The sequence below is a fragment of the Theropithecus gelada genome, chromosome 13, assembly GCF_003255815.1.
Source record: "Theropithecus gelada isolate Dixy chromosome 13, Tgel_1.0, whole genome shotgun sequence".
In the NCBI taxonomy this organism is placed as follows: Eukaryota; Metazoa; Chordata; class Mammalia; order Primates; family Cercopithecidae; genus Theropithecus; species Theropithecus gelada.
Genome location: NC_037681.1, coordinates 14,706,339 through 14,730,713, shown reverse-complemented (window position 1 = coordinate 14,730,713; position 24,375 = coordinate 14,706,339). Strand labels below are relative to the sequence as shown.

Below are 24,375 nucleotides of genomic sequence, written 5' to 3'. Positions count from 1 at the left end.
TCATAGGAATATAGTTAACTGTTCCCAAAAAACCAATATTAAAACTTACTCTATGTAAGGAAGTTTTCCAGTCTCTTTCTAAAAATATAACGTTTGCTAAGGTGAAAAAAATGGAGTTCCTTTGGCTGGTAGATTGGGGAAAGTTATTGGTTATTGGTTTTCAATGCTTCTCTCTCCCTTTATCTAGGATTGCAAACCTCTACTTCTTGACAATATACACTTTAGTGGAGTCAAAAATAGGCTCATCGTGATGAATGTGGCTGAAAAGCATAGAGGGAACTATACTTGTCATGCATCCTACACATACTTGGGCAAGCAATATCCTATTACCCGGGTAATAGAATTTATTACTCTAGGTGAGTCATAGCTCCAGCCCTAGAAGGTTTAGATCTGGGAAGGCCCAGAGACTATGATTGTAATATTACTTTCATTGTCCATGAAGAAACAAAATCCAAGACGACCTCAGTGATACCACAAAAGTCACATGGCTTTAGTTTTGTTTTTTTTGTTACTAAACACTATGTAATGTTTTCCATTCCTGCTTCAGATGTAGTTTTAATTAAATAGAGACATTATGAGCTGTGTTTTCCAACTGATCTAAGAGGGTTGTTCTTTGGCATGGCTAAAAATGGTTCTTACTGAAAGCTCTGGGGCTCCCTCTGGCTGGAATATGGGAATGTTCTGAGAGCTTGCACTTGGGGAATCTCAGTGAGTCTCAGTGTCTAGCAGCAAGCATGGGTGTGGACACTAACGAGCTTTGGAATAAGTCACATTTCCAGCATCTACCTCCTGTTCGTTCTGTGTTAGGTGTTAACCTCTCTAAGCCTGTTTCCTCTTCTGTAACAAGATGATGCAATCTCCCAAGATTATTGGGAAGATTAGAGATATGGGGTCCACCAAACTCGTGTGCCTGGTGCAAAGAAATGCTTGGTGCAAAACAGCTATGCAATTAATAGGTGTACGGTGATTGTTCTTGTTCATTTTCTTGTGTCTTTCAATTCTGCATTAACCATGTTTCATATTGAAAACTATATCACAACAAAATTAAACAAAATGCGCAAATTACCAGGGGATAGTCAGAATGCTCAAACTTTTTGTAAATAATGAGATGTTGTAAGCTTTATGTAATATAAGAAGTGTTATTCCAACCAGAACTTTTTTGTAGGTTAGAGGGGTATCTATTAGTAGTTATGCTGGGACAACAGGTATAAATTGGGACTATCCCAAGCAATCTCAGAATATGATCACCCTATAAATGGCTTCACTTTTCTAGTTATATAATACTTTATTTTCCTAAAAATATTTTTATTAAACAAAAGTTAATTCCTTGCCATGGTCCTTGCCATTCACAAGCATCAGTGAATCCTGATTTTCAGTGGTCTTTGTATCAAACCATGTTCTTGAGTCTTTAGCAGCCTGTCATTGGGTAGCTGTGGTCTGTCTTTCCTGAAACATAGCAACCAAACCAGCAAGTAGAACCTGAGAAAGAACTGGGCACTGGGGAATATTTAAGCTAGGTTGAGTGTGTTTTAGATACTCTCTGTTCCCTTTTCTGATCCCATTTGTAGAAACAATATACTCTACTCCGGGTGGGGTAATATTTTGTTTTCTTCCCAAGGCCCACCCCAATGATGCTTAGTGCTTTTTGTTCACTCAAGGATTCAAAAATATTTATTAAGCATTTACTATGTTTCAGGAACTGTTATAGGTATATGTTAGGGAACAAAAGAGAGAATATCCTACCTTCATGGTGTTCACTTTTTTTTTTTTGACTGGGGGAATACCGAGTACTCAATTTTATAGTTTCTCATAGTTTCTTCATGGCCACAGGTCAACCCCTGAAGCCAATCTTTTCATAAATAAGTCAGATTAATTTCTGGGGCTCCTTGATACTTCTTTTTGCCTATTTTAATAAATTATAGCATTATTCCATAACCCTGTAGTTCTCACTACTGGGTCATTACCACAGTCATTAAATGCAAGCAGGTCTAGTACTGATTAGCCCTGCTGGCCAGTAACACCCAATTCAAGGAACTAACTTCCCACTACTCTTGCCTTTCCTGATGTGCTTTCACTTATGAGAGGCACTTGTCTGGGGACCCAGGGACCTGGTGATGTGTGTTTTTTCAGTTGCACCCCACTCTATGGGTTCACAAGGTCTAGCTCTGCCCCAGGGTTCACAGGGTGCTGTGACCTCTGCCTCAGCTTTCTTCCTTCACTTTCTGCCTCCTGTCTCCTGGCATATGTGCTTTGAACACTTGATGGAGTATCTGGCCAGAAGTAATTTAGTGTATTTTGCTAAGTGTTGTCGTCACTTGAGATTCTGATCTATAAGAGACTGACAAACCTTATGAATGTTTTTCTTTCAGAGGAAAACAAACCCACAAGGCCTGTGATTGTGAGCCCAGCTAATGAGACAATAGAAGTAGACTTGGGTAAGTGGGCTCCAGTCAGGATATGTTGGAATCAGTTTTTTTTTTAAACGTGAGAGTACGATAAATTGTATCTTTACTATATATAATCCAAGCCATTTACTGCATATATCTATAATTAGAGGGAAAGTGACACAAATTATATCTTAATTTTTTTCTATTTCTTGCCTCTATGGCAAACATCTTGCCATGTCTGATATCTCCAGCCCTACTTTTCTGTGGACACTTACTACCATGAAAACACCAACCAGACACCAAGGTTAAAAGGCCTAGGAACCAGCAATGCTGTTGACTGGTACAGAGTTAAAATATTTAATGACAAAATTAGGGTTTGCTGTAATAGTGAATCAATAGAGCAGGTGTTACTTATCTCTGAATTAAACAAAAATTATATTTGACATCTTAGAGAACTTCTGAAGAATTAATTATTGTACGATAGACATCAGCAGTGTTACAATTTCAGGACTGGATTTCTTATGACCAGATCCAAGCTTTGAGTCAGAAGAGTAAGACTACAGGCCCCAAAGATGGTAGTCATTCTAGAAAAGTACTTTTCCAAGTTAGTGAACATTTTTTATTCAAGAATAAAGAAAGAACTCCACAAGCGTCTAGTTCTGCACTGTTGAGTGCAGTAGTTACTAGCCACATGGGGTTACGGATGTGTAAAATTAAATTAAGTCAGTCGATTCATTTAGTTAAATTAAAAATTAGTTCATCTGTCACGTTAGCCATATCTCAAGGGCTTAACAGCCATATGTGACAAGTGACTACTGTAGAGATAAGCACGAATATAGAACATTTCCATCATCACTGAAAGTTCTACTGGAAACCACTGATCCAGAGAGAAAAAGTGATTCTTTGTATCAGAGGACCCAAAATAGGCTGGCCTTGGAATTGCCTTCTGTAACAGTAACCGCATGACAGCAGTCAAGAACCATACAGAGGTTGGAAGGTTCATGTTTGTGATCTGCGAATTCTGTACTTGGCCAGTTCTGTACTTGTTATTTATGGTGGAAGGTGGTAGAAAGACATTCTTAGATAGAAACAAAAATGTCAAAACTCAAAATTAAATATGGGCCAATAGGCTCTAGAATAATGTTTCTCAATCATCTTTTTTGTTTTAGATTGTTCCCCTTTAGAGTCTAAAAAGTCTTCCTCCACCTAATTCTCTTTCCTGTCTTCAAATTTCAATACCACAGTTATTTTTATATCTGCTGATATACTGTGGCCCTTTGGAGTACCACAAACCATGTAATATCTAAGGTTTTCTTGCCTCTTCCCCAAGAACCAGGTTTTGCCCTGCTGGCCACAGCCCCTGTTGAAAGTGCCTGCCCCAGAAGTGTGTAAGTGAGAGCTCTGATGCCTAGGCTGCATTGATCTCTCAATCTAAAAAAAAAAAAAAAAAAGCTTCAAATTAGGAAATAATTATTTTAATGTATTGTATTGACAGTGGATCAGAAGCATATAGTACCCTGTCATAAGATTATCCTGAAGGGTGTTAAATAGGCAATAAGATCCCATACCATTACTCCTAAGATGACTTAGAAAAATAAGAATTGAGAGATACTTCCTTAACTTAATAAATAACATCAGTGCAAGCCAATAGTCACTAACATTCTTAATGGTGAAATACTATAGACCTTCTTACTAAAGCCAAGAGCAAGACAAAGATGCCCATGTAACCACTATTACTGAACACAGTCTAGAAGTGCCTACTAATGCAATTGAAGGAAAAAAACAAGGTATGCTTACCACAAGGGAAAAAAGACATTTTTATTATTGTTTCCAGATCATACAAATCCCAAGAAAATCGCTGGGAAATACTAGAATTAATTCTATATAAATTAGTCAGATAACGAATTAACATTTAGAATTAATGTTCTAAAATATAAGACTTTTTTAGCAATAACCAGCTAGAAAGCATAATAGGAAAACAAATGCCATTAGCACCAGTAAATGTCTTAGAAGTGTCCATAAAATATCTTAGAAAAACTTTGAAAATATGTGGAATTTATAAGAGAGGAAAAAAACTAAAAAAAACCAAAACCCTGAATATTAATCTCAGGAAAACTGAAATTTAACGCATGCATCCAGCCGGGTGCGGTGGCTCAGACCTGTAATCCCAGCACTTTGGGAGGCCAAGGTGGACAGATCACTTGAGGCCAGGTGTTTGAGACCAGCCTGGCCAAGATGTTGAAACACCGTCTCTACTAAAAATACAAAAATTAGCTGGGTGTGGGGGTGCATGCCTGTAGTTCCAGCTGCTCAAGAGGCTGAGGCATGAGAGTTGCTTGAACTCAGGAGGAGGTTACATTGAGCCGAGATTGCGCCGCTGCACTTCCAGCCTGGGTGACAGCGAGACTCTGTCTCATTTAAAAAAATGCAATTAAATAATGGATAGAGGGATAACAGTTTTTAAAAGCAAGGTCGATGAGCACCAAGCTAACAAAAAGCATGTTGACTTACCGTGAATTCAAGAAACGTAGATGAAAACTTAAGTGACATTTTCTTCTCTCAAAAGGCAATGTCTAACCAAAAACACTTGTTATCTGGTGGTTTTGGGGAAAATCGTGCTCACATACTCTACTGCAGAGAATGGAGACTGATACAGCCTCACTAAAGAGAGGGGGTTAGCTTTTAAAATATGTTTCTCTAATTCAATCCTACTTCCAGATTTTAATACTTCAGGATGTGTACAAACAAGGATATTCATTAAAATATTAATCTTAATAATGAAAAATTAGGAAATTGTGTTCATCAATAGGAAATAGTTAATCATAGTGTATACGTATTATGGAGTGCTAAGCAGCCATGACACAGTCCATTTTGGAAGACAAATCATGTGGGCCCAAATTCCCAATCCACAGTAATTTCAAAATAGTAGGCAATAAGACCCCATTTCAAAAATTGCATGTGTTCACAGAGAAGATAAGGAATGAGATACATAAGGTTACTAATGGTGGTTTTCTCTGGGTGGTGGGTTTAGGGTAATTTTCCTTTTTCTTTGTGCATTTCTATATTTAAAATTTTAATTCAATAGCCATTTATTAATCTAGATAGATCAGAAAAGATCAATTAATGTTACGATTAAAAATACATTCTTTGCAGGATCCCAGATACAACTGATCTGTAATGTCACTGGCCAGTTGAGTGATACTGCCTACTGGAAGTGGAATGGGTCCTTCATTGATGAAGATGACCCAGTGCTAGGGGAAGACTATTACAGGTATGTATGCTCAGAGTCATTCACAGTTTGATATTAAATCCCACATGGTATTTTCTATAACCTTGTTGGTTTAGTTTAAAAGCAAGTGTTAGTTGCTCCTCACCCTTTGCTGCCCTTTTTATTTTGCTAAGTAGAATTTACAAGATCTTGTACATTTAAGATAAAAAGTACATGCCATTGTAGTGCAAATTACAGGCCACTTAGAAGCCTTTCTCTTAAGTTATACATGTTGCAACATTTCAACGAAGCAATCATCTTTCATTATTCTTCATATTCCCCAAGTAGCTTAGAAGAGACTCATTAATGAGCTCAAGAATCAGGCAATCCACACTGCTGTCAAAAGCCTCTACTGGTTTCCTACTGCTCATCTATGGGACAAGGATCTCCTGTCCTATGACTTCTCCTTCACATCACCTGCGAAGCACTTTGTCATCTGCCCCAATCTCCTCTGTTTAGTATATTGTATATTATTCTCTGTGCCCCATGGAGACCACAATGCATTTGTCTACATTTTTCTTCTTGGAAGTGGTAATTTTTTGCTTTCTCTGCTCCTGAGCCTGTTACTGACAGTGGTCTTGGGGTTGTAAAATCTCAGATTAGTGTTGCCAGCAGTCTGAATATTGTGACTATGATTGGGCAGGGTGATTATTTCAGCTGCAATTTTGTCACCAATAAGGAAATACACAGGGTATACATGTCGTATTTGTAATCGATGCAATTTACTTACACAAGTTTATTTACTCTCTCTCGTGAATAGTGTGGAAAATCCTGCAAACAAAAGAAGGAGTACCCTCATCACAGTGCTTAATATATCAGAAACTGAAAGTAGATTTTATAAACATCCATTTACCTGTTTAGCCAGGAATACACATGGTATGGATGCAGCATATGTCCAGTTAATATATCCAGGTAAACAACAAGCTAATTGAAACACAATTTTGTTTTACCGTAGTAAGATTCCATGACCTTGAAGTTTGAAATGCCATTTCCTCTGCTTAGAACACTCTTCACTTCCTCATTACCTAGGTAACTTCTATTTCTCTTTTACTCTGTTTTCTTGGAAGCTTTTCTGTCCTGCTGCCTGCCCTTAACCCAGCTCTCAGCCCAAAGAGAGGAGGTTAGGGCCTCTGTATCTACTTCTGTAGCACCATATGTCACAGGATCTCTGGTACTTAGTTTCCTATACTTAACTGTCAATTCTGTGATGGTGGCAACCATTTATCTTAGTAATCATTCTATTTCCACAGCTAATGGCAAGTTAGGTCTGGTACATTGTAGGTACCTGATGAATATTTTGAAGTAAGTAACTACATTGATGGATACATAGAGTAAGATTAAATAAATATTCACTTTCAAAGAGGACATCAAAAGTCACTGGGTTTCATGAATTGGTATAATAAAACATAATATTGAAAGTATTTGTGAAACATTTTAAGGTAATTTGTGGTTTAATTAAAAATAGGATATTGTAATTGTGTGCATGGAAGAATATCTGAAAGACCCTAAAAATTAACTTCTATCTATGTTTAAATACTAGCAGCATACAAATAGAAATTACATTTAAAAGATAACATTTATAGTAGCATCAAAAATCATCAAATACTTAAGAATAAATCTAGCAGAAGCTGTTCAAGACCTCTGTAATACAAACCAAAAAATATTGAGATAAATTAGAGAAGAACTAAATGGAGGGATATACAATGTTCATAGATTGAAAGACTCAATATTATGAAGATGTCAGTTCTCCCCCACATGAATGTATGGATTCCAAAAAATTTTAATCAAAATCTCAGCAGCATTTGTGCAAGTGAGAGTCAGTGTTTGTGTGGGTGTGTTTTTGTGGACACCTGTAAAAGTCACAGGGAACTGTAAAGGACCAAGTATAGTCCTGGTGGTCTTAAATAGGAAAAATAAATCTGGAGGATTATTACTACAGGCATCATGATCTTGTATGAAGCGACAGTACTTAAGATCGTAAATGTGAACTATCATTTGGGCCAGCTGGTTATTTGTCTGGAAAATGGTATAACTTGATTTCTATTTTGTATCCAAATCATTTAAATTGGAAAAGTAAATAAAGCTTTTAGATTCCCTTTTCTGGATGCTTACATGGTTCCTGATATTTAGAAGGTACTTTCTTTTTCTTTCCTGTTTCTTCTTCTCTAGCTCCCTCCCCATCACCTACTCCATCTGCTCCCCGACTTCCTCTGTAATTATTGAATAACTAAGTAGAGAAGGAGGCCAGGAGAATGTGGAAATGTGAAACTTCCCTAAGCCTCTACCTTTTTCCCTTTCCACCAGTCTTTACCCAATGGACTCTCTGACCTCAGGGAACTTTTGTAGGCTTTTGAGTGATTTTAACTTTTCCCTGTTTTACTGTGGAATGCTGTATCCTGTGGTCTTTGGTATTTTTTTTCCGTGTTATTGTATATTATACTATTTAGGTAGAAACTTCATAGAATGCACCTTAGTTTTATATAATCCATGCTAGATTGCTTTGCACGTTAGTATCCATTCCAAAGTGATAATCATGAATGAGTTAATACTGTCTGAATGCAGGCCAGTCCCAAATATGGTCTTTCTGAGATGAAGATATTTAATTTGCTGTGCTCAAAGTTTTAATTCTTTTTCGTTCTAATATTTTTTCTCCTCTTTTTTTTTTTCCTATAGTCACTAAATTCCAGAAGCACATGATTGGTATATGTGTCACATTGACAGTCATAATTATGTGTTCTGTTTTCATCTATAAAATCTTCAAGGTTGACATTGTGCTTTGGTACAGGGATTCCTGCTATGATTTTCTCCCAATAAAAGGTATAATTTTGTATTCCATGCAGTATTTCTTGTTAGAGATAGGGGATAGTTAGGAGATGTAGAAGATAACTAAGAGGGTTTTTACTTAAGTTCTAAAATGAAAAGTGGCATATACAAGAATATTAGTTATTCTTACACAGAATTATAGTTTTATAACTCATTAGGCTGAATATCGTTGTTTTCTAAGTTCCTGCCTCAACATTCATATTGGTAGAATAAACAGGTATTTAGAGCATCTGTTTATAAATTCAGTTATGCACAAGCCATTGGGAGGCCTTGCTCTGTGATGAGTAGAACAGACATAGATCTTACCTTGATGAAAGAAATTAAATGACTAGATCTTCGTGCATCGGGGAGGTTCTCTCTCTCTTCTTTGTTTAAACTTTGCAAAAAAAAGAAGAAAAAAAAGGAATACCACAATGTCTAAAAAAAATGAATGGATAGAATTCAGGGCTGAGACCTTTGGGGAAGAAGATGAGAACAGTGAGACTTTAAGGATGGCTCTATACTAAGAGTATACGAGGCAGCCTCCAAATAGAAGAGCAAATTTGCTGTAAAACACAAGAAATAGAAACCGTGTAAGAGATGAACACTTTTTAAAGGGATTATATTTTTGGTATTGCTGCTTCAGTCATGCCATTGTACAAAAAAAGATGAATAGTTCATTATTAAATGAATGTTTGTGATATTAACTTTATCAAATCTCTTATTTTTGCCTTGTGGTTCTAAATACATTATGTTTTTCCTTCAGCTTCAGATGGAAAGACCTATGACGCATATATACTGTATCCAAAGACCGTTGGGGAAGGGTCTACCTCTGACTGTGATATTTTTGTGTTTAAAGTCTTGCCTGAGGTCTTGGAAAAACAGTGTGGATATAAGCTGTTCATTTTTGGAAGGGATGACTACGTTGGGGAAGGTATGTGTGTCATGGAACAAAGTAAAGGCTTATTGTTACAAAACTACTTAGTAAAATGTGGATTCCATCTTTCCAGAAGATTGTGGCATCGGGGTATATGTTTCACAATTTAAAGAACCTCTTCAGAAGTGTATGATGATTTTTACATTTATTAAATGCAAAGTATTTACTTCTCGCATATTTTGTCAGAGCAATAATTAAGTGATTTTCATTTCGTTTTGAAAAACTTAATGACTAGTTAAACCCAACAGTTGCTTTACAACTGATACAATAAAACAGGAGTGGTAGAAATCAAATGATTGAATAGTAAGTTTTTAAAATTCCAACAAAGTTTTCTGAGTTCTAAATGACATATTTGTCTTTTGAGGGCCAATTTTTGAATTCGTCTATAAAATGGGAGGTTTGCAGTTGCTCACGCCTGTTATCTCAGCACTCTGGGAGGCCAGGGTGAGAGGGTTGCTTGAGCTGAGGAGTTTGAGGCTGCAGTGATCCAAGATCATGCCACCGCATTCCAGTGTGAGCAACAGAACAAGAGCCTGTCTCTTAAAATTAATTAATTAACTAATTAATTTAAAAAATGGGAAACTCCTTTAATTTTACATAAGGCAAGAAAGAGGCATTAGGAGCCATAGGGTTGAAGAAAGCCGTGTGTGACTTTGGTTCAGGAGAGAATGATGATAAATAGAAATTTACTTACTATATTGTGCTTCCTGTTTTTCAGACATTGTTGAGGTCATTAATGAAAACGTAAAGAAAAGCAGAAGACTGATTATCATTTTAGTCAGAGAAATATCAGGCTTCAGCTGGCTGGGTGGTTCATCTGAAGAGCAAATAGCCATGTATAATGCTCTTGTTCAGGATGGAATTAAAGTTGTCCTGCTTGAGCTGGAGAAAATCCAAGACTATGAGAAAATGCCAGAATCAATTAAATTCATTAAGCAGAAACATGGGGTTATCCGCTGGTCAGGGGACTTTACACAGGGGCCACAGTCTGCAAAGACAAGGTTCTGGAAGAATGTCAGGTACCACATGCCAGTCCAGCGACGGTCACCTTCATCTAAACACCAGTTACTGTCACCGGCCACTAAGGAAAAACTGCAAAGAGAGGCTCATGTGCCTCTCGGGTAGCATGGAGAAATTGCCAAGAGTTCTTTGGGTGCCTCCTATCTTATGGCGTTGCAGGCCAGGCTGTGCCTCATGCTGACTTGTAGAGTTCATGGAATGTAACTGTATCATCCTTTATCCCTGAGGTCACCTGGAATCAGGAATCAGATTGTTAAGGAAATAAGCCATGATGTCAATAGCAGCCCACGGCACTTCGGAGGAGAGGGCTTGGGAAGATCTTTTAGAAAGGCAATAGGCTGGGTGTGGTGACTCACGACTATAATCCCAGCACTTTGGGAGGCTGAAGTGGGTGGATCACCAAAGGTCAGGAGTTCGAGACCAGCCCGGCCAACATGGCAAAACCTCATCTCTACTAAAAATAAAAAATTAGCTGGGCATGGTGGTGCACGCCTGTAATCCCAGCTACATGGGAGGCTGAGGCAGGAGAATTGCTTGAACCCGGGAGACGGAGGTTGCAGTGACCTGAGTTGGGGCCACTGCTCTCTAGCCTGGCAACAGAGTGAGACTCCATCTCAAAAAATAAAAAAAAAAAAAAGAGGCAATAAATGCCCTCTCTGAATGTTTGAACTGCCAAGAAAAGGCATGGAGACAGCAAACTAGAGGAAAGGGCATGCAGGAAATGGCCACCATCTATAGATGGCTTTGTTAAGTTATCCACAGCCCAAGGGCGGGGCTGTCCCTTGTCTGGGGATCCCGTGGAGTCACTGGCCCTGGAGCGGCTCTCCTGAGAGGTGCTGCAGGTGAAGTGAGACTGACACCTCACTGAGGAAGGGAGATGTATTCTTGGAGAACTTTCCATCTGCTTGCATTTTCCATACACATCCCCAGGCAGAAGTTAGTTTCCAAAGACCGAATTTTATTTTACATATGTTGAAAGCTCACTTCACTGAACAAAGGCATTCTCCAGTATTCCAAGGTTTTGAAGTCATCTTAGCTTTCCACAGGAGAGACAGAACTTAAAAAGCAACAGTAGCAGGGAATTGATCCACTTCTTAATGCTTTCCTCCCTGGCACGACCATCCTGTCCTTTGTTATTATTCTGCATTTTACATCTTCGGAGGGACAGCTCCCTAACGGCTTCGTCCCTCCGCAACGTCCCTTGCATAGCCCACACATGAACCGTCCTTTCTGTGATGCTGCTCTTCTGTCATCCCGCTCCTGCTCAAACACCTCCCGCAGGCTCCACCTGTTGGAGCTGAAGCCCATGCTCTCCCACCAGCACGTCACTCCCAGCCCGCCTCCCTGCCCGGTCCTCCAGCCTCCCCTTGCTGTCCCGCTGTGTGAATTCCCAGGTTGGCCTGGTGGCCATGGCGCCTGCCCCCAGCACTCCTCTGTCTGTGCTCTTGCCTGCCCCCCTTCCTCCTCCTCTGCCTAAAAGGCCTTCTCTTACTTTCTCCAACTGATCAGAATTTTACCGAAATTCAGAACATCCTCCAATTCCACAGTCTCCAGGAGACTTTCTTTCCCTAAGAGGCGACTCCCCCTCCAGCCCTCTCTCTCCGGTCAGGCCCACGGCAGTGACGGCAGTGAGCACGTCAGGGAGGCTGGTCTCCCTCCAGCTGGAATCGCTGCTCTCTGAGGAAGAGGCTGTGGGTGGCTGTCTCTGTCCCTCACTGCCTTCCAGGAGCAATTTGCACATGTAACATAGATTTATATAGTGCTTTATGTTTAAAAACATTCCCCAGTTATCTTATTTAATTTTTGCAATTATTTTAATTTTATACATAGAGAAAGTGACCTATTTTTTAAAAAAAATCACACTCTAAGTTCTGTTGAACCCAGGACTTAAGCCTCATTTCTGGCTTTAGTCTGGTGTTCTGAGTACTTGATTTCAGGTCAATCATGGTCCCCCCTCACTCCACACTGGCACATTTGTGAGAAGAAATGACATTTTGCTAGGAAGCGACCGAGTCTAGCAATGCTTTTATTCAAGACACCAAATTCCGAACTTCTGAATGTTGGAATTTTCAAAAATTATATTTAGATTTTATGAAAAACTCTTCTACTTTCATGTATTCTTTCCCTAGAGGCAAACATTTCTTAAAATGTTTCATTTTCATTAAAAATGAAAGCACGTTCTTTTTTTTTTTGGTATAGAAAAAATATTTTTAAAAATGGGATGACAGGCCTCAGAATAATTGGAGAAACCCTGCAAAACCAGAAAGCCAGATTTATATGCCACCAATTGCAGGACACAAGCACAGTTTTATGAGTTGTATGAACATGGGCGGGTCTTCTGGTTTTTATATTTCTCGTATTTAATACGGGTGAACACAAACTTTTATTTGGAATAATAATATTCCTCCTAAACAAGAACACATTGAGTTGAAGTCTCTGACTCTTGCCTTTCCACCTGCTTTCTCCTGGGTCCACTTTGCCTGTTTTAAGGAACAGTGCTGTTCTGGAACTGCTGTTCCAACAGACAGGGCCTAGCTTTCATTTGGCACACAGACTGCAGCCAGAAGCCCATGGATCAGGGGTGTCACGTCCCGAAAAGCCTATTAGAAGTTTTACAAATTTAATTTTGCAGATTATTTTAGTCTGTCATCTAGAAAATGTGTGAGCACCCATAGTGCCAAGAAAGCAAGCCAATTTGGAAACTCAGGTTAGTGACAAAATTGGCCAGAGAGTGGGGGTGACGAGGACCAAGAATTACAAGTAGCATGGCAGCTGGAATTTGAGGAAGGACAAGAATCAGTGGATAAGCCTGGGTGGAGGAGGATCCAAACAGAAAAGTGCAGAGTCATTCCCCATCTTCCAAGGGTTGGATTCTGGAGGAAGAAGACACATTCCTAGTTCCCCGTGAACCTCCTTTGACTTATTGTCCCCCCACTAAAACAAAACAAAAAACATTGAATACCTTCCACTTTAATTAGATTTTCTTGCAGTTTTTAATGGCATTTTTAAAAAGATGCCCTAAGTGTTGAAGAAGAGTTTGCAAATGCAACAAAATATTTAATTACCGGTTGTTAAAACTGGTTTAGCACAATTTCTATTTTCCCTCTCTTGCCTTTCTTATTTGCAATAAAAGAAAAGGTATTGAGCCATTTTTTTAACTGACATTTTTGATAAATTATGTTTGTACTAGCTTATGATGAAGGAGTTTTTTAAACCTGTTTATATAATTTTGCAGCAGAAGCCAAATTTTTGTATAGTAAAACACCAAATTCGTGTACAGCATGCATCATGGATCAATAGACTGTACTTATTTTCCAATAAAAGTTTCAAACTTTGTACTGAGTGTTATCCTTGAGAATCTGTTCTTTGTCTGGTCCACAGCTTACCTGCGCATCTTCACATTCCCAGGCCTGAACAAGGTGAGGAGACCTGCTGCAGAGAGTTCTTCCTGTTGCGTGGAGCGGGTGGGGAGGGGCTGGAGGAGGGGAGGGGAGTGGAGGTCAGAGGCTATTGGCCTAACAGTGAGCCCTAACTCCCTTCTTCTAGCTAAACTCTACTCCCTCTGCTCACCTGCTTCTAAAATGGATTAAAATGTGAGCCTTATCATTAACTTGTTTATTGGCTTCTTATGAATTTACTATTAACTTACCATTTACCTGTCCAAAAATGATGAAGGGGATATTTGTATAGACTTTTACATTTTACAAAGGGCTTTTATTTATTTTTTCCTTTGACCCAGAAGGTGGGTAAAATTGGTGAACTTGCTCTCCAAAATGCATGCTCTAAAGCTTGTTAACTCTGATGGTCAGAGACAACACCCAGTCAGTGCCTCCTTACCTCATAGCAATGCTAAAGGGCAGGTGACTCTGTCAGTACCTGGGGAGAAGGGGCAGATTGGCTTAGAGTCTGAGTCCACTATGAATGAACACTGCCTCCACCATCTACCTGGGGTGAAACTTTAGGCAAAGTATTTGAGCCTCAATTTACTCATTATATAGGTATAATATGTAACTCATAGAATTAGCATTAAAAAGATTAAATATATTATGACAAGTCTAGTGCTTAGCCTAAAGCTGGTTCTCAGAAAATGGTTGCTTTGTTAGTAGCAGTTCTATGAATTGCTTATCTGAAGTCCTATTAGAATCTGCAAATGGAAGGGATAGAGAGGAGTTATAAATTAGAAATGACAATTGACACTAGGGACAAAGTACACAATGTCAAATTGAAGTTGTATAACCACAGAGGCCAGGAGCCCTGTCCAGCCCACAGCCCCTCCACCAGCCCCCAGCCTGAAAGAATGTTTCTCACTGGAGGAGTTCAGGGAGCTGTGCACCACATTTTGGTTATGATACCAGTTAATGTGCAAACCATTAGGAAAATCAGTGCTAACCACCATTGAAAAGTCATCTTTTTTCCTCTCTTCATCAGGTAACTTCTCCCCCGTAAATGCAAAATAGGTTTTTAAGGAGTCTCTGGAATTATTTTACAACAGGAATGCCATCTGGTGGAAAAAGATCCGGGACTAAATTCCTGCACTGTCACAGCTTTGAAACCAGAACACAGCACCTGGTTGCATGGAACCTCCATTTTCTCATGTGTAAAACAGGACTTCCTATGTTACAAGATGTTTATATGTAGAAAGCCTCTGTCCAGTATGTGGGATAGAATCTCAAAATATATTTTCTTACTTTTATCACTTGATGAGTACAGATAAAACAAAAAAACTTACTCATCCAAAATATATATTTTTCAAATGCTAGGGTTTTAGGTGTGTGTGTGGGTTGAGGGGCGATACAATGTTGGTGTTAACTTTTAAGTGATCACAGCTGCTACCTAATCCCATTTTGGCAAGTCAGGATCTGGTTTAGCATTTTTCATATAGTACATTCCCCAAGTAGTAATTGAAGGACTTCTAAGCATAAATACCATGCAATTATGAAATCAGAGATTTCCTCCAGCTTATTTGTCAAAAGAAAATCTTTTCGCCTTTGACGTGAGACTCTGGGAGTGTGGTGAGGTTGGCTTAGCGTGCAGGGCATAGGGAGCATAGCAGTTGGAGAAGAAAGCAGGTTGGGCTAGAAGGGAAAAATTGTTCCTCTTTTACTAAAATAAAATACATAAATGAATCACCACAGTGGCAATAATTCATAAAATGGAGTACACATGGAAAAATGTGTGTGGGAAGACAGAGGAAAGGGATAATTTTTGATGTGATAACATTCATTTTACAACCAAAGTGTGTGTGTGTAGGGGGTGGGGTGGGGGGGGGCAGGGTGTTTAAGTTTTAAGGAGAGGGAGAGTTACAGGAATAGGTGATACTATTTAAAATGAGTATTAATCATTCAAAACAAAAACATGCTCATCTTACCACATACCGCTCAGGTTTCTTCTGAAGAAGCCTTGGCTATTAAAATACGTAAATCCTACCTGTGCCTTAAATCTGAGCCCCAAACATTAGCATGGCAGTCTCTCAAAATTTGCAGCTGTTAGACCAGTTAAACCTGTATCACCTGACTCTAGACTCATAGGAGGCTGTCGACTTCTCTAAAACTGTGCTCAACCAGTTGAGAGATTAATTTACCTACAGGGTGAAGTCGATGAAGCTTGTTTTTCTTAAAACCTTTGACCTGGCAGTGATCCCAAGTGTCATTTGGTTTCTGCTTCCGGAAGGGAAGGGCTACAATGATACCATTCTACAGTGTTCATTGGTTTTCCTGTCAATCTACACGTCCTCAGAATGAGATTCCTTAGGCTTCTGTAGTGAAAGGGTATTGCATGTTTCACAGCCTGTGTGGGGGCCCACTCCTGCTTTGGTTCATGTAGTTAATCCTTCCCCGGCTAACACTGCATTTTCCCTCCTCAGCCATGTTGTGTCACTTACCCTGCTTAGCCAGGGACAGACTGCAGCTTCTCATTTGCTTTCAAGGCTGTGGACAGCCGCCACCTGTCTCAACACTTTTTATCATCAGATGCTATTCTGTAGTCCCGCCTTCCACACTATACTTGATTGCTTCTGAGTTCTTGTCTTTCCTAAAACTGGACCCATGTCCTCTCTCAAATGCAAAAACACAGGGGAAATATTTGTGTTCTGAATATTTTAGATTTTTAAAAGGTGCTAATTATGTGGATAACATTATGCTAGACACGGAGAAAATTACAAAGTAAGAAAAAACAGAAATCTAGCCAGAGAAGAAGAATGTGAAGAGAAAGTTGTTCAGGAAACAATCTCATATGATAGAGGGTCTTAAATCCATGACTGAAATATTTGAACTTTACCACTGGGAGTAGGTATATGGGAGATACTGGAGGCAACAGGTTGGAAGAACAAAGAAACACATTGATACAGCACTATTGTGCAGAAGATTGGGAAGAGGTAAAAGGTTACATAGGGAGGTTGTTAGGAAGGTGGTATAGTAATCCCCTTGGGAGTCAATTATATTTAAGACATTTTATAAAATAAATTAGGAGAAATTTTTTTTTATTATGAAAGCAATAACGGTTTGAGAGAAGGTGGAAATTTCTAAAACATATAAGGAAGAAAAATGTCACCCATAACCTCACAATCTAAAGATAATTATTGATATTTTATTACTTTTCTATGGACATAACTGAGACCATATACATGGAGTTTAATACTCTTTTTAAAACTTAGCATAAATATTTGCCTGCATTACTATTATATGAAATACAATCTATAAGTAGTCACTAAGTCTACCAAATGGATGGTCCATAATCTGATAGCATTGCTGCCTTCGTTGGATATCCAGATTATTTCTAGTTTTAGCTATCAGTAGTCAAAGTGCAATAGTTATCCTTTCTCTAATATCTTCACTTCCCTAATCATTTGCTTAGCATATATTCAGAGGGCAAGTTCCTTTTCAGGTTCTTGATGTTCCATAGAGACATTTGCTCCTCTTACACAAGCAGTGTGTGGCACTGAGAATACTCATTATTAAATAATTGCGAATTTGATAGACAAAAAAGGTTATCCTTTGCGATAAGCACTACTTTGCCAGTTAACTATTAACATGGTTGAACGTTTCACTTAGCAATTACAGTTTGAGGTGGGCGGATCACTTGAAGCCAGGAGTTTGAGACCAGCCTGGCCAACATGGTGAAACCCCCATGTCTACCAAAAACACACAAAAAGCAAAAAACAAAAATTAACTGGGCATGATGGCGCATGTCTGTAATCCCAGCCACGTGGGAGGCTGAGGCAGCCGAGGCTATTGGCTTCATCTGTGTTATTTTGGAATTTACAAACTGTTTCCTCCTTTGCGATTCTGTACTAGCTGTTTCCTACTTTGGGGAGAGCCCTTCTCCCAGACCTCCACGTGCTGGACTCCTTGCCTTGACACGGGCCTCTGCTGCACCATAGACCCTTCTGAAGGGAGGACTTCCCCAACACCATCTCCATCACTTCATCATAATTGCTTTCAGGGTTCTCACCAACCTGAAATCATCCTTCAAAAGTTTCTATTTATTTGACACTAGAATGACTGTAAACTCTAAGAGGGTCTGTCTTCTGTACAGCTGTATTTCCAGCACTTAGAATGTCACCTGGAACATAGTGGGAACTGTATAAATATTTGATGAGGGACTGAGCGAACTAATGAACGGAGCTCAAGGGAGAGATTAAGCCCAGTACTGCAGGAAACCAAGTGCTTTAAGGACCTCTCTCTAGTCTCCCTGGCTGCTTCTTCCATTTCTGGAAGTTCATTTTATCCCAAAAATAGCAGTCTACTACAGAAATGCTGCTATATATTCCCAAGCCTCACGGAGCGGAAATATGAGAACTTAAGGGCCTGAAAAGTATAAAGATCTTGGTGGAGCCCGAAACCCCCACCCCAACCTAATACTGAGTTTTGGAAAGTTTAATTGTTGCTTGTGAATATATTTCTGTTTCATTCTCATTGGGAAACCTTATCTGTGGGTTATGGCCAATGGGAAATCATCAGACATTTAGACATCAGACATCAGGCATCATGTAAAATACATATTTGTATATGAAATCTTTAATCCAAATTGTTGCCCTGCTACCCTTCTGAGTAGCCATCATATCCTAGTCTGAGGGCCAAATAGATTGAAGGTAAAATTCAACCAAGCAGAATTCTGTAATGCCTTCTTCACACACAGATTTGTTGCTTTTTGTCTGCTCTCAGAATGAAGTAATGAATCTCTAGAGGAAGTTGATTTACTTCATTAAAAAAAAAACTGAAAATATATTTCCTATGGCCACTGACCAATGCTAGAAAACATTAAGAATATTCCCCATTGCAAAAATATCTGCAAGTGAGAGAGAATTAGACAAGCAGGGGGATGGTGATAATCATCTATTACATATTATACACCCTGTTATGGAGGCTTTACCACCGCCATCTCTGAAAAATGGGCTTTACCTCCCTATCTAAACATATATAAAATAAAATCACAGGATAGCTTTTACATCAGAGCAGCACAACTGGCAAAATTTAAAAGTCTGACATTACCAAATATTGGTAAGAACATGAAGCAATGAAATTATTTTCCTCTAAAGGATATAGTTATGGCAAAAAATTGGGGCTTTTCTAATACAATTGAGGATATACCTACCCAAGGATTCTGCAATTTCGTTCACTAAACGACCCCTGAAATACTCTCACAGAAGGACATTACCAGGAATCTTAGGAGCAGCAATGTTTATAAGAGCAAAACATACATTTGGCAAAACTTAAATGTTCGAAGGAGATGAATACATTTAAGGTTTTTTTTTCAAGGTAATTGAGAATCTGCAGTAAATGTTATGGTTTCCTGTTATTTTTAATTGCTAAGTTTACAATGCCTGGAATCAGTTCTGCCTTCAAAGCCAAGTGTTCATTTTCCATGTATCAGGAAACCCATTTGGCACAGAGACCATCCCAGGAAGTTAAGTTTCAGATTCACAGAATCAGTAGCAAAGTGCAATGTCAGAAGTGTCCAGTGAGAGGCACTGCAGGGGACTGGGATGACCTGTCTTAACTTCATACATTCTAGGGCAACTATACCCATTAGACTTGGCAATATAGTCCTCAGGCTAAGAAAGAAGATAGGACACAAATGCATCTATTCATAAAGTGAAAATGAAAAAAGATAGCGTAAAAAAAAAAGATTTAGAAATAACTTTCAACACTGCTTATAGCAATAGTTCTGAATGCAAATCATATGACTTTTATAAAAATAGTGACACCTTTGTTTTGTTTTGGATGAGGACATAAACCCTGAAGAATATACATATATAGAGGAACCTCGTTTACTGCTGATGGTAGGGGAAATAAATAATAATCTCTATTTATAGCTTAAGAAAGAGGTCCTCAAAGAGTGGGAGCCGTATGGGTCCCTGACAGATCCTTCAAAAAGATCTGTGAAATCAAAACTATGTTCATCATGATATTAAGACCTATTCCTTTTTTATTCTCATTCTCTCATTAGTGTATGGTAGACCTTTTCAGAAACTATATGACATATTCTATCATGAGACTGATTGCAGAAGCAAATATGAGAATCCAGTCATCTTCTAGTAAGCCAGACATCAAAGAGATCTGCATCTATGTAGAACAATGTCACTTTTCTCAATAAGCCTGTTTTAGAAAGTAGTTACTTTTCATAAATTGTATGATATTTGTGTTAACACGTAATGGGTTGTTACTTAAATAAGAAAGTAAAAATTTAAAAATTCTCACTTTAATTTCTAACATAGTAATATTGACAGGCATAACCTACATAGACAAAAGCACGTTGGAATCCTCAATACTTTTTAAGAGTGTAGAAATCTGCAAACCACTGACCTTCAGCCCATCACAGGAAGTTTTGCTATTAGCACAATTATTGCATCTTTGCTCCTTTGGTTGCTTTTGTCTCACTGTCTCTGATCTTTCAAAGACCATCTGGAAGAGCTTGGCCAGTCATCTATTGAATGGAGATTACATTTTGAATCTTTTCCTACATCTCAGTGCCCTGTGGGACGACTCTGGGGTGTCTCTAGATGGCTAGGGCAACAGGTCCCTGTTGCCATCACCTTATGGGGAAGTTTTAGACAGGAACAGTCTTCAGGCTCTGAAGTACTTGAAGAGCACCATGGGATGCCTTCCTTACAGAGGTTAATGAGCATGATTCAGGCAGATTCATAATTCTCCGTAGAAGCCATTTGGGATGCCTTCCACTTGGGGGTCATTCCACATAGACCAATGCAGAGCATGCAGTAACTGCTCAAATGGGATTTGGAAAGGAACGAACAGTTCATTTAGACGTTCAACTTGGAATAGACTTAAGCAGACACTCCTGGCGATGAAGGCCTTAGATGCCAGAAAATCAGGCTCAGAGACTTTCAAGCCACTTCCTAGAGTGATGTCACATTCCTTTCTACGCTCCACTGGGGAAGGCAGGTCTGCCCCGCCCACGGTGGCGGGTAAATACCTAGGCATGGAAGTGGCATGACAGGGCTCAGGTCCCTGTCATATTTTCCACTCTCCACGAGGTCCTGCACGCTTCAATCCTGCAGGCAGGTAGACACCGGGCCGGGAGTCTGGCTGAGCCAGGCATGGGTGGGGCCCTGACAGTAGGAGAGGTGTGCAGGAAAAGACGTGGCAACAATGTGTGCCACCGCAGGCCAGGGATCAGGTCCCCCAGGCGGGCCTCCGACCGCCTAGGTGACCATGGGGGAGACGACTCCCTCTCTGGGTCGAGGTGTGGAGCTCGCGGCTACTCTCAGCTCCAGCGGCTCCCTGCCTTCCTTTCTGCTTTCCCGCCGGCCCCTGCCAGGTAGGCCTGCTCTGGTTGCTCCCAAGTAAGCCGGTGTTTGGGGTTTCCGTTTAGACCGCGGATCCCGAGGACAAGGGCGCGCAGGGGAGGAGGCTCCGTGCGACGCGGGCAGGGATGGGGTCCCACATCCGGGACCCAGGCCGCGGGCTGCGCTGGGGGGCGCCCCGGCCCTCGCGGGAGCTCTGGACGCGAGCCTGCTTCACTGTCAGGGGGCGGAAGCGGCTCCCACGCGGGCCGCAGCGCCGCCGCCGCCCACTCTTCGCCCATCCTCCTCCGCGGCGGGGCGAGGTCCCTGCCTTGGATCCTAAAGGTCGGGCGCGCAGACCAAGGAGACAGGGGACAGGCAGTCTTTGGGGAAACGTGGGGCCAAAGTCAGAGGGCTCCCCAGGAAGAAGGGAAGGTCAGCGGCCTGGGCGGTTGTCTTTGAGATTCCGAGGTCGCCCACGCCGGCGCCTCGGGCCCGCCCCACAGCGCCCTCTCTTCCCACCCTCTTCTCCCTTCCTTGCAGCCCGGTTTGGGGATGTGGTCCTTGCTGCTCTGCGGGTTGTCCATCGCCCTTCCACTGTCTGTCACAGCAGGTACGTCCGTCCCGTGTGTCCTCAGTTCCCAGAGGCCGCCCTAGTCCACAGGCTGCTGGTCTCTCACTGGGAGTCGCAGGGGATCGCGCCAGCCGGGCTGCTTACGCTCCCAAGACCGCGAAGAGGAAATAGAGCCAGCTCCACGTGCTGGGATGCTCAGCCCTGAATGTCACCTTTGAGCTTGGAGGTGACTTCAGGGAGGGGAAGGAGTTAGGCAAATTGCAAGTGAAGACTTGAGTAAAAATGCTCAAATGGAGTTACTACTGCCTATTTTATATGATAAAGGGTTATTTTATGACAAGATGAAAGCAAGGACGCCATCAATAGAACAAATTTCTTCTAAGAAATTTGGTAGAAATGAGCTTTAAGAATGAACCAACTTTTGTTTTGTTTTGTTTTGTTTTGTTTTTTTAACAATCGTTTTGGGATGAAATACCTTTTACTCAAGGCAGAGTAACTGGGTGGCAGAGCGGAAACAGAAAAGACAAGAAGGGCTTCTTTACTCTGTAGATGAATGAGTGCAGAGTAAAGAACTCTGTGGATGAAAAGAACTAAGGGTCGTAGAATAGAAAGGAAAGAGGGAAATCACTCCCAATGGGGAAGAGGTTAGTGAGGAGGGAACGGAGTAAATTCTGTCTTATGGATGCATTTGAAGAACTTGGAATATACTTTATAATCAGCATTCTATTTTTAGAAAACTTTCAGACTCAGAAAATTCCCAAATAAAATTTCAAATTGGCTGGAAAATTGAAGAGGCATTTTAAAAAACTAACAGTAAATAGAACTAAAGTTTTCTTTCACGGATAATTGTTTTGTTTTTCTTTCCCTAGATGGATGCAACGACATTTTTATGAAAAATGAGATGCTTTCAGCAAGCCAGCCTTTTGCTTTTAATTGTACATTCCCTCCCATAACATCTGGGGAAGTCAGTGTAACATGGTATAAAAATTCTAGCAAAATCCCAGTGTCCAAAATCATACAGTCTAGAATTCACCAGGACGAAACTTGGATTTTGTTTCTCCCTATGGAATGGGGGGACTCAGGAGTCTACCAATGTATTATAAAGTAAGTTCCTTATTTAAAATAGAACTAACTCGTGTGTGTATGTATAAATTCTTTAAGGAAAATTCTTAATGAACATAGAGAACTCATTGAGAAGAATTACTTTGTTGTATGTTTTTATAATTGTTACAAGACAGTTTCCAGTGAACACATTTTTAAACAGAACAGATTTGTAAATCATTTTTGGAATCTGATATGCATCTTTCCCCATGGAAATGGCACCTCAGACCAGACCCACTCACAAAGTGTGTCTGTCCCAATATTATTGCTGCCATCTTTCTTTCTTGTTTTCTTTTTCTTTTTTTTTTTTTTTTTTAGTTTCAGAGACGAAGTCTCACTCTATCACCAGGCTGGAATGCAGTGGCGCGATCTCGGCTCATTGCAACCTCCGCCTCCTGGGTTCAAGCGATTCTTTTGCCTCAGCCTCCCAAGTAGCTGGGACTATGGTGTGTGCCACCACGGCTGGCTAAATTTTTGTATTTTTAGTAGAGACGGGGTTTCACCGTGTTAGCTAGGATCTACTGAACTCCTGATCCACCCGTCTTGGCCTCCCAAAGTGCTGAGATTGCAGGCCTAAGCCACCTAGCCTGGCCACTGCCATCTTTGTTGAAATGCCAAAAGCTTTTGTGGGAAATGGCACATCCAGATAGGAATAAGCCTCCTATGAGCCCTTTTCACAAGGAATTTGCTTAAGGCAGGGAGTAAGCATCGAGCATGTTCCAGACCTCACTGGAGAACCTGTGCTAAGAAACATGAATGAGTAACACAGGCCTGGTGGTGACTGCCCCTCAAAGGTAGCTGTCTATTAGGATCAAGCCCATCCTCTCACTTTTCAAGGGAATCTGGAAATTGGAATTTGTGTGTGCGACTTTTTATAATTTGTAAAGCTTTGTTGGGCCTGAATAAAACACATCTGTAGACCAAATTTAGTTTGAGGGTCACAATTTTGTGACTCTCCCACACTGGCTTGCATGACCTTAACAAATTACTTGACCTCTCTGAGCCTTGGTTTTTTTCTGTAAAATGGAATTAATGCTGGCCCGATAGGGTTCAGGTGCAAATTAACTGAGACCAGGTGTGAAGTAGGTACTCCATTCTCTCTCTCGTTTTGATTCCGTGATATTTGCCGGCCCCTTTCTGTGTCCCAGCATGGCCCATGTCCCACTCTGATTTCTGCCAGATTCCTCATTTCCTCATTCCCACCAGACAGACAAAATGCACAAAATCGAGTGGTTCACAAGTGGAAGTGGTCGTTAGCTCTGCCTGGCTCCTTTCCACAGATTTAGTCGCTAATAAACCACTCAGAGCATGTGGAGGTCTGCTTTCTTATTTTAGCCTAGGCTGTGAATTATTAACTAGACTTGAAGATCATACATCACATAAATGAATCTGGATGTCGAAGCTAGATTTAAACTATTTAAATCTGGGAGCTGTGAAATGAGGAAAAATAATCTTTAATAGAAATTAGACAAGGATATCTGCCATGAAAGAAAATGAACGTGAATTCTCCAAGACTTTTACTACTAACATCCAGATAGGATACGT

The 24,375-nt window shown here is 40.3% G+C and overlaps 2 protein-coding genes across 6 annotated transcripts in view; both read left to right on the top strand.

Annotated features, from left to right (window-relative positions):
* The window catches only part of IL1R1 (interleukin 1 receptor type 1), a 106,740-nt gene extending 92,985 nt beyond the window's left edge, over positions 1–13,755 (top strand). For 2 of the 3 annotated variants that reach the window (XM_025354435.1, XM_025354436.1), the window contains 7 exons: positions 188–356; positions 2,370–2,435; positions 5,541–5,658; positions 6,416–6,567; positions 8,329–8,472; positions 9,224–9,391; positions 10,113–13,755. In XM_025354435.1, the coding sequence (XP_025210220.1) occupies positions 188–356; positions 2,370–2,435; positions 5,541–5,658; positions 6,416–6,567; positions 8,329–8,472; positions 9,224–9,391; positions 10,113–10,519 (1,224 nt within the window). In that variant the 3' untranslated portion in view covers positions 10,520–13,755. The remainder of the gene's footprint in view (positions 1–187; positions 357–2,369; positions 2,436–5,540; positions 5,659–6,415; positions 6,568–8,328; positions 8,473–9,223; positions 9,392–10,112) is intronic. The other variant, XM_025354437.1, reaches the window with a different exon arrangement.
* A 7,107-nt stretch (positions 13,756–20,862) lies between these two features.
* IL1RL2 (interleukin 1 receptor like 2) overlaps positions 20,863–24,375 on the top strand; it is a 50,495-nt gene continuing 46,982 nt past the window's right edge. For 2 of the 3 annotated variants that reach the window (XM_025354619.1, XM_025354618.1), the window contains exons 1-2: positions 20,863–20,930; positions 21,699–21,768. In XM_025354619.1, the coding sequence (XP_025210404.1) occupies positions 20,863–20,930; positions 21,699–21,768 (138 nt within the window). Of the gene's footprint in view, positions 20,931–21,167; positions 21,191–21,698; positions 21,769–22,598; positions 22,834–24,375 lie in introns of those variants that run through there. The other variant, XM_025354617.1, reaches the window with a different exon arrangement.